The sequence below is a fragment of the Rhinolophus sinicus genome, chromosome 14, assembly GCF_057876585.1.
Source record: "Rhinolophus sinicus isolate RSI-liver-muscle chromosome 14, RSI-T2T, whole genome shotgun sequence".
Classification (NCBI taxonomy): domain Eukaryota; kingdom Metazoa; phylum Chordata; class Mammalia; order Chiroptera; family Rhinolophidae; genus Rhinolophus; species Rhinolophus sinicus.
This window is the reverse complement of record NC_142514.1, coordinates 71,995,277-72,006,140: the sequence shown is the minus strand read 5'-3', so window position 1 is coordinate 72,006,140 and position 10,864 is coordinate 71,995,277. Positions and strand designations below refer to the sequence as shown.

General features: G+C 35.5%; 1 protein-coding gene across 6 annotated transcripts in view; it reads right to left on the bottom strand.

Moving 5' to 3' along the window:
- Window positions 1-2,098: 2,098 nt before the first annotated feature.
- Window positions 2,099-10,864, bottom strand: part of DCDC2 (doublecortin domain containing 2) — a 159,290-nt gene continuing 150,524 nt past the window's right edge. For all 6 annotated transcript variants that reach the window (XM_074335170.2, XM_074335171.2, XM_074335167.2 and 3 more), the window contains 2 exons: window positions 9,924-10,226; window positions 2,099-7,028 (listed from right to left, as the gene is read on the bottom strand). In XM_074335170.2, coding sequence (XP_074191271.2) covers window positions 6,924-7,028; window positions 9,924-10,226 — 408 coding nt within the window. In that variant the 3' untranslated portion in view covers window positions 2,099-6,923. The remainder of the gene's footprint in view (window positions 7,029-9,923; window positions 10,227-10,864) is intronic.

Below are 10,864 nucleotides of genomic sequence, written 5' to 3'. Positions count from 1 at the left end.
CAGTGTCCAGCTTCCAAGTTGGCCAGAGCATTACCCGGTCACCTCCAAGGACAACACACCCAAAGGGCAGACTGAGCAGGCACCAGAGCCCTACTAAAGTGAACCCTGTTCTGTAGGGTCAGCCTCTGCACCACAACTCCTCCACTGTAGTCACAGCCAGGAAGTGAAGGTCAATTCCTCCCACCTACATGCAAACAGAAACCAAGGCTCAACTACAACAAGAGGACACACACAAGGACACACCTGGAGCACCCAGCTCTGGCGACCAGGGAAATTGCACCACTGGGTCCCATAGGACACCTACTATACAAGGCTACTGTACTAAGACTGGGAGGCATAGCCGCCCTACTAAATATACAGGAACAGACAGAGAGACAGCTAAAATGGGAGACAAACAAACATATCCCAAATAATAGAACAGAACAAAGTTCCCGAAAAAGAACTAAACCAAATGGAGACAAGCAATCTACCAGATGCAGAGTTCAAAACACTGGTTATAAGGATGCTCACTGATCTCAGGGAGAACTTCAACAAAGTGACAGGAAACTTAAAACTGGAGACAGAAAACATAAAAAAGAACCAGTCAGAAATAAAGATTATAATAACTGAAATAAAGAATACATTAGAGGGAATCAACAGAATAGATGCAGAAAAATAAATCAGCAATTTAGAAGATAAGATTGCAGAAAATACCCAATCAGAACAGCAAGAAGAAAATACAATCAAAAAAAATGAGGAAAGTTTAAGGGGCCTCTGGGACATCAAGCATACCAACATTTGCATCATAGGGATATCAGAAGAAAAGAGAAAGTAAGGGATTGAGAATCTATTTGAAGAAATAATGACTGAAAACTTCCCTAATTTGGCAATGGAAATAAATATACAAGCCCAGGAAGCACAGAGAGTCCCAAACAAGATGAACCCAAAGAGACCCACACCAAGACAAGTTGTAATTAAAATGCCAAAGGTTAAAGACAAAGACACAATTTTAAATGCAGCAAGAGAAAAGCAATTAGTTACCTACAAGGGAGCTCCCATAAGATTGTCAGCTGATTTCCCAACAGAAACTTTGCAGGCCAGAAGGAATTGGCAGGAAATAGTCAAAGTGATGAAAAACAAGGACCTATAAGTGAATTACTCCACCCAGCAAAGCTATGATTTAGAATTGAAGGCCAGACAAAGAACTTCCCAGACAAGAAAAAGCTACAGGAGTTCCTCACCACCAAACCATTATTACAAGGAATGATAGAAGGATTTTAAAAAATAAAATAAAAAATATGAATAATAAAATGGTAATAACTACATCCCTATCAACAATTGCTTTCAATGTAAGTGGATTTAATGCTCCAATCAAAAACATAGGGTGGTTGTATGGATAAGAAAACAAGAAAGACCCTTACATATGCCACCTACAAAAGACTCACTTCAGGTCAAAAGACACATACAGACTGAAAGGGATGGAAAAAAGATATTTCATGAAAATGGGTAAAAAACAAACAAACAAAAACTGTGGTAGCAATACTTTAACCAGACAAAATAGACTTTAAAACAAAACCCATAACAAGTAACAAAGAAGGACCCAGTAACCCTACTTCTGGGTAATTATCTGAAGAAACCTCAAATGCTATTTCGAGGGGATGTGTGTATCCATGTGTTCATTGTTTACAATGGCCAACATGTGGAGGCAACCTGGGTGTCAAGGATGAACGTATAAAGAGAAGCTGGTACATATATATATATATACAAAGGAATATTGTCAGCCATGAAAGGCAATGGGTTCTCGCCACCTGAAGCAGCATGGAAGGACCTGAAGGGTATTGTGCTGAGTGAAGTATGTCAGACAGAGAAAGACAGATGCAATGTGATTTCACTTACATGTGGAATCTAAAGAACAAAGTAAACAAAACAGAAACAAACAAAAAAAAGTTTAATATCCATCTCAAATAGAAATAGAAGATTTTTTAATGTACTAAATTTCTATATGGTTTAAATAAAAAAGTTTCTATTGAGTGTGTGAAAAATGTCATGCAAAAAATTAATACATGAACTATTTGCAATACATCATAAACAAGCAATAAACCATCCAGACACATTTGAATTAAAAAACACAGATCTATTTACTTGTAAGATACAGTAAACTTTTATATTTTAGAGTGAATACTAATACAGAAGTAAAAATCTAAATGCTCACAATTTGATCAAACCACAAATAATTTTCTGAACAAAGAGTGGTTCTAAACATAAATCATATAAAAGTGAGGAGCTCAACTTAATCTTTACTTACAATATCGATAATCACGCATTATCAGGTTAGTACACATTAAAGACTTAAGGCATAAGAAAAACACTGAAGCAAAAGAAACAGAACAGATTTTCTTCAAATTTCTAAAACTTACTACACTCATTCCCTCTTCCCACATGCCATGACATTTGTGAGAACAGCTCCAACACTCAATTACACTGTGTGGTTTAAGCTCATGAAACTACAGAATTCATTTGGTCTCATTCATGGATTAAAGCTAAATTGTTGTCTTAAGTCAATGGCGCTCCATTAGTTACCTCCTGATTTTATAAATGCTTTATGGTTATCCAGAAATTTTAAAATTCTTTCCTGTTTCCCCATATCCTACAGGATGTTATGCCTCTTCATAAATACCATTTTTCTTCCTTATCTGTACTTGTGGGGACACACTTTCATTCTCCATCCGAGTCACTTAAACTTCATGGTAGGAAATGCACAAATTTCACGTGGTAAGAACAAAAACCAGACCCATATACATACCAAGATTATTTCCTGAAAAGCAAAAATCGTATAGTATTTACAAAAATGATTATTTAATAACAAGAACTGTATGTGCTCATCACCTTAGACAGACTAACCTTATAAAAAAAAAAGAAAAAAAATGGTCCCATTCCAGAATATCACATTCACACAAGGAAGCTAAAAAGCTTCTGCACTGAATATGAACATTAGGTGAACTAGTGGACTAATAAGTCCGTCTTTTATTCTGTTTGCAGTGAGCCTCATTGCTTGGTACCAAAAAGAGTCCTCCATTCATTCATGTAAATCACACATTCACAAGCAGTAATAACCTTCTGACAGAGCCTATGTTGGTATGAAATATTCTGCTTAAGATTGATTCTACTTAAGATTGATGACAAAAAACTAAAGAACTATGTGCTGTAATTATTTCAGGAAAACAAGATTATCTATTTACCTACCTACCTACCTACCTACCTACCTACCTACCTACCTGTCTATCTGAAGTCACCCCTCCCTATAATAAATTTTTCATTAAAATGCTGGTAGCCTTCTTATTTTGAGAAGAATTTTAAATCTCTTAAAGTGTTTGGGAACCAAGTCATAAATCACCATGATGTACATCTTTTCTTAACATTTCATCTCCTTGTGATTTTATGCATTGCTTCTCTAAACAGAACCTTATTCCATTAATAACGCTGTGCCTAAGGAGGCCTTTCAATATTTTAAAGTGTGTGAGGGTGTCTGTGTAAGTACTTTCTGTGTGCGTGTGCGTGTGTGTATAGTCTATTTCTGTTCAGCTTGGCAATAATTCAGATGTAATGCTTTCTGTTTAGCAATTAATCTATTCTACTTCTTAAAATTTTGCCTTTGCTCCTTATTGAGAAAAAAAAAAAGAAAGTACAGAGATAATTCTGCAGGAGAGTCAGTTAAAGAAGCTTTCCTGTTGTTCTGTGGCCACAATTATAAATACACAAATGCTTCATGTTTGCTAGGTGAATTCACTTTATCCTTTGGGAATACGGCAGGTTATTTAGTGAAATTTTTGAGGATGTTGGTTTGTGAGCTATAAGCTGGAAGAGTTAGTATGAATAATTTCATATTAGCATGACTTCGTAATCATGAGCCTACAGAGATAGCTGACTGACTCCAAGCTACATATCCGTAGGATAGTTCTGTCTTTATAGATAATAGCAGAACTAACACTCTCTGAATAAAACAGAAGACATGGAGCATCGCACTTGTCCTATGAGTCTGGCATTCTAATATTCCCCCCCAAATATAACCAAAAATGTCTTAATAAATAAAAAGTCACCTTGTGGCCATTGAAAAAAAAATTAGTGAGTAAAAAGTTGTCTTATGGGCATAGTATCGTGTTTTATAACTAGAAGTTCATGAACGCTCATTAGCTATTTAACAGAAGCTAAGACAAGTAATGAATCCTTAGCAAGAAAATGCCTTTAGCTAAAATCTTTATTTGCTCTGCAAAACTCCTAATATTCCAATTCAATTAATAAGCCACTTGTTTACAAATTTCATAAACCAAATTAAGTTTAAGAAGAGTTCCATAAAATTAAAACTAAGAAATCTATCACAAAGAACTAACATCTTGAAGCATTCTATTTGGTATCATGTAAAAGCTACATGAGTTTTTTTATAGCACCCTCTCTTTATAAAACAATACCTGAAGCCTAACCAAGATCTCTTCCACGCACTCACATAAATGGTCTTAAACCTGGCAGTGAGTCTCACTTTATTTATGGAGCTACTCTGCCATGAATGTCACCATTCCCATGAAGAAAATTTCCACATTTGGGAGGTGAATTAACTTTCATCATTTATGTTAAAGTCATCTCCAAAATGATGTCCACAATTTTCCTTCCCTATAAGTAATCTATTTTGTGGTTAGACAATATATGAGTATTTCATTCTTTTTTTAAAAAAAGTGATTAGTTGTTGTTCATCCCCCCCAAGTTATATCACAACTGTATCTTGTCAACAGGTGGTAAAATATACATGCATATACAAGAGAAATATCACACCGCCAGTTTTCAATTTTTTGTTAGTTACTGTGACCTATCACCACCTTGAAATATACTTAAAATGCCGAACTTTGTTTTTCAGGTAAAATAACATTGTGCTTCATTAAGATGACTCCTAAAATGTTCTTGAAAACCAAAGCTTTCTAGTATGATGAAGAAAGGAACAGGAGAAAAAAGAGAGACAGAATATCTTTATTAAAGACGGAAAAGAGAGAGAGAAAAACTCCTCATTAGAGAAAGGAGCATCACCTTGATAATTAGTTATACTTTCTTGTATTTAATCTGTTATTTTTATAAATGATTTAAAATCAATTAACCTCAGGCTCAGTAATAATGTGAGAATTTAACATTATAAAACCAGATAGTCTTATTTCCCTAGCAACGCAAGATTGTTGCCCGTAGTCTATGGTATTTCATATTGTCTCACTTAAAAAATAAGCCTACTAGGAGACAGTACGATCTAGATTTTATACTAGAAATATAGTACTCCATTTATAATTCATCCTCCCAGATTAATATACCTTTATATCATGATCTCTTTCTAATACTGTTACATTATAGTCTCTGCTTATACTTCCTGTTATGGAAAATATTAAATAGCTGCTAGAAAATATACATCCATTTTCTATAGTATTATTAAGTGCTTTATATGACTACTCTGATTCCAAATGGTTATAAAACCTTGAGAAAAAAAACACCTTTTGTACTTATTATTAATAATGAATTCTATGAAAGCACTAGAAGTTTAAATTTCAAATTTATAATTTCTACATAATTAACAAAAATATCCTTTAATATAAGAAAAATACATTATTTAGATACTTAAGGAAGAACTGCATAATGTCTTGAGAATGCAAAAAACCAATACGATTATGTTTTTCCCCATATATACCTAACAAGGCAATTTTGAGTTAATCAGCCCACAAAATAGTAATTGGGAACTGGCTTCAGTTTGACAATTTTTAAACTTTTTTTCAACAATTTCTATCATGGGACTTCTAATTATATAGAAAGGCATTTGCTTGAGAGTCTAAACATTGAAAATAGATGTTTGCTGATATCCTTAGGGACAAAATATGACACGGCAGTCCTAATAGAAATAAAGCAAAAAGCAAGAGAAAGTAAGCAGTGTCAAACTCTTCATAAGCCTACTTTTTCCTTTCTATTACACTGTCGTGATTTTGTTTTGTTTTGTTTTGTTTTGTTTTTTGTTTTTTTTTTGTTTTTTGTAAGAAAAACTGTTTGGAGAGAATTCAGTCTTTGGAATAGCCAATGTTGTTTCCTAATATAATCACATAAGGGAGAAGAGAGGGATATTATAGGTAAAGGCAGACTGGATCAGTGAAAATCCATAGGATACCAGAATTTGAAAACCATCCAGCCAGGCTCAGTAATATAATTGGATATTCCTTTAAAATTCCATCCTGAGTGTGTGTCATGAAAATCACAAGGATTAAAACCTGCAGCGCTTAAGAGAGGAACATTACAATATTAATCACTACTGCACAGAATGAATACTTCCTCCTTCCAAAATGAATACCTTACATTCTTTTTAATTCTTTTAAGGTGGATTTTGGCTAAGGAAGAAGAAAGGAAGGAATGTCAACAAGTCATGGAAACATTTCAATCCATTGCCATCTCCAAATTATCTCTGAAACTAAATTGCAATTTGTTTAGTCAAGAGTTTATTGCTTTAAAAATATATAGTACATGCTTTCCTATTATCATTTCTTTAATATTCTATGCCTTTTTAGATAAGCGCTTTAGCATAACCTGCCATCTAATAATCTTGCTTCTAAATTTATAATCAAGTGTAAAACAAGAATAATCTTATTCTTTTTTCATCCTTTACAAAAACAATTGCCCAGTTGTCTTCCAGTGTAAATTCCCCTTTATCCCTTTTATTTTTCCAAATGACTTTTAAAAACACATCCCATAAAAAGAACTCACTCTCCTTTAGCAGTTATTCAAAGTTATCTAGTCTTTCCATTAGGCTTCTCGTTTTAAAATTCAGTAGGTAGTATTCAACCATATTGTCACGTGTTTAGCAATAACTATACTTATTCAAGTACGATAACCCTTCATTTTTCGTACAATCAATATACTCTTTAAAAAATCATCTATGCTACGACAGCATAGTCCTTGCTTTGTTGGTTGTCACCGTTTTCTTGTGGACTAGTGATTTTTACTTCTGGCCTTGGTGGTCTTTGAGGGTCTAAGTCAGCCTGGAGGAAAAGAGATCAAAACAAAGATATTTAGCTTTTTAGTTACAAGGGTAATAAAACACACAAAGAAAAAAAAGTACTTACTATTCCATTTAAACATATAAATATTCAACTAAGAACAGTTCCTTGGGTTCCTTTGTTTTTCAGTCTGTCATACCCAGTGGACACCCCAGTCTCAACACTACTGGTGCAGAATCCCTTTCTGGGGCCATAATCCACTATGGGCTTTAAGGGCACAGACTCATTTCTTGTGCTGCAGGCTTTATTTTTTCTCAATGTTTTTCTTTGTTTCTCTTTGAGCTTTTATTTTCAACAGTATATTTATACTTTTCATATTAACATTTTCAGAGAAAAGAGAAGAGAAAAATGCAGCAATTCTACCCTCCTGTCACATTAACCCAAACCCACACCAGCTGTTCTTCTGTTAGTTTTCTACTAGAGTCCACAAATTCTTTGTGAGTATGGTACCAAGAGCATCAAGTATCAAGTAGATAAGAGCAGGACAGGAAATGAAAACACAGAGGCAGCATTTCTCCAACAGCAGCCTTTGTCCCTGCCACTTAGATCTCTCATTTGTTATTAATGATACTGTCTCATTTACCATTTGTTTTTCCCCACTAGACTGAAAACTGAGGCAATGAGATTAGAATTAGCTGCTTCTCAAACTCTGCTCCATGGAATCCTAGAGGCTCCACAGCCCCCACCGCAGCCACCAGTGTGTGCAGGACAGGACTGGCTCCTGGTCTCCCTCCCCTAGAGGCCATGGGTTATGCTCCAAAAAAGAAAATAAGATTACTGGGACTAGCTCTTATTTCACATTGTTATCTTGTGAAGTGTCTCAAATAGCATCTTGAATATAGTATAAGCTCAGTAAATATCAATTGATTGTTGTGTATTTCTCATGTAGAGCTTGCTGTTTTCCTACAATCATATCACATTTCGTTTACAAACTGTTGCATTGAACAAAATGTTACATGGTAAAGTGAATTTTTACTCATTTTATAAGTAAAGAATCCTTTTGAAAATGTTAATTATTAATGTATAATTTATAATTCATATAAATCCGGTTTTTCATATAATTGGAATGCATATACTAATACTTTAGTGAGAATAAAAACAAAATATATCATCATTATAAGAGAGATAAGTCAAGTAAGAGTGAATCTCTTGTGGGTAACTGCTCTGTCTTAGGCATTTGTATTGGCCTTAAAATCCCTAATGAGTCACATACCAGACACTTGTTCATTTGGTTCCCAAGAATTTAGATTTGCTCTCAATACATATTAACACTATACTTCAAATTACATAACCTTCATCTTTACTAATGCCCAATTCCTATGAAAGACCTACTTTTAAAAGTTAAATTTGTGGAATGGAATGACAAGAACTCTACTTACTTGCGTAAAATCTGTTTAGGTTATAACATTGAATGAAGCTAGACCACTGGAGAAATGCATACTTGGATTTTACTGTCTAGGTCCGACATAGAATTTACACTTGATTTTATGCTGTAAACATTCATCAAAGGCCACTATATATAACAAAGAGCTTCATGAAAGCTACCATTGAAGTTGCCATATAAATAACACCGAGGACACTCTACATTATTGCGCTTCCTATGTGAATCCCCAGACAAGAGATTTTGCTTCCTTTGGAAATTTTTTTTTGCTTTTGCTTTCCTTGAGAAATTAGTTTTGTTTCCTTATGGAGGTAAAGGGAATCATGTAATTGACTGAATTCTTTTTGTTTATTTTAGCTACAAACAACTTCAGAATATACTTGTATATATTAGCTAAATTTTAATAACCATGTAGAACTACATATGGGAAATTTCTTAGGACTGTGATTACCTCATGCTGAGAAAAGATGAAAGACATGTTGAACATGTCCCTTTAGATGCTAAGACATTGTTATATAAGCCACACAGTGGATTACAGATAACTTTGTACTGGTTGTTGAAACCTGGCCATAAAAACATTTTGCAAAGTTTTACCATTACTAAACTTGGTCTCCCTGAGTAAGATAAAACTGATGAGTCAATAATAAATAATTAAGAAAAACCCATTCATCAGACTGAGTATCAGGGATGAATGGACCTAGACCCATGTCAGAGGTTCTAGCCTTGAGGGAGGTGGGCCCTGAGAAATAGAAAACAGGAAAGAAGGGCACAAACAGATGGTGACAATGCTGTGGAGGGCACCTGCCTCTTATACTATGAGACTCAACTTGAGCCTGTTCATCAGCATCTAACTTTATCCTATAGAAGAACGTCAGGACTTGAGAATATCCTGCTTCAGGGCCAGTGGTGGGAAAACAGACTGGGAAGTAGGCTTCAAAACATATTTCTTCACCCATGATGTATAAAAAATAGAACCATATATTATTAAGTGCCTGGTATACTGAGCACTTAATTCCATTAATTCGTTTAAGCTTGATTAAACAAACTAAACTTTCGTATTTCTAGAGAGCAAAGAAGTCACCCACAACAGAGACGACATTCTTTATATCATGTCTAGGTCTCACTGGTCTTGTTATTCTTTCCTGGTTTATATATTCCCTGGTCTTAATTTATTTGTACTTTATTTATACATCTCTCTTTTGTTGTATATGCCTTAAGAGCCTCTGTAAATTTTTTGTACAATAAGGTAGAAAATGGATGGATGGATGGATGGATGGATGGATGGATGAACAGACATATAGATTGTCAGAGATGTGGTGGACAGCACTTCTTAACTGATTGAAATAATGTAGTCGAGCAAATGATATTGGATCTTTCCTTACTCAACCATAAGTGGTTTCAATTCAAGTCTTAAGTGCTTGAATCATTCCTAAGTGTGTGCGTGCACACACACACATTCATGCAGGCAAACAAGTGAGCAAAGGCAATAGAAATACCTCCTCTTGTCCACTGCCAGCTCCTGGAGACCTGATTTCCTCATCCACTGCCTCCTGAAGCTCATTATTGACCTGATCCAGTTCCTTGCCATTTTCTTCATCGGTGATGCCATCGACACGAGCAGGACCTGCCTGCTCCTCCCCCTGATCCGGGATCTCCTCGGCTTGCTCGGAGGCAGCCACAGCTTCCCCATCTCCTTCCTCTTCAACGTCACCATTCATTCCTATGAGCTCTTCTTTTTTTCCTGCGTCCTTGCTTTCTTTCTCGCCATCTTCTTCCTCATCTACTATTTCTGCTGGCCTCTGGTGGATCAAAAGGAAGAATGAATAATAGCACAGTAGTGTAACAGAGATTTCCCACTGCACATGATAATAAGGTAATATGATGCTACAATGAAATAAAACTCCCTTACCCCTGCATAGTACTTTACGGTATATAATGTGTTTACCTTTACTGAGTGCCTATTGAACATCACTCTTCACAAGTATTTTCTCATTTAATCCTCACAATAATACTGTGAGGTTGGTATTATTCCCACTTCACAGGGGAGAAAACTTGAAGTACACACAGATCAAATATCTAGCCCAAGATCTCACTGTTTATAAATGAAAGAGCCAGAATTAGAACTAAGCGTGTGACTCCAGAATCAATGTTCTTAATCCCCGTGGCAGGGAGGAAACTACACTGCAGGGTCCTTAGCCAATAGCTAGTGGAGGGCCTGGCCCAGAGGAGGAGGTAAGAGAAACTCTTGGTGGAGAGAATGTCATCCTCACCCCTAGTGCCTGGTATGTATTTATATCTCTAAATACAAAAAGAGCAATGGTGATGGCCCCCAGATGTGAACCTATCAGGTTTCCTAACGTCAGATGTGGACAGCTTTCCACACAATGCCCAAGAGAATTGACAGTATACCCATAGGTACCAACATTGATTGTCATGC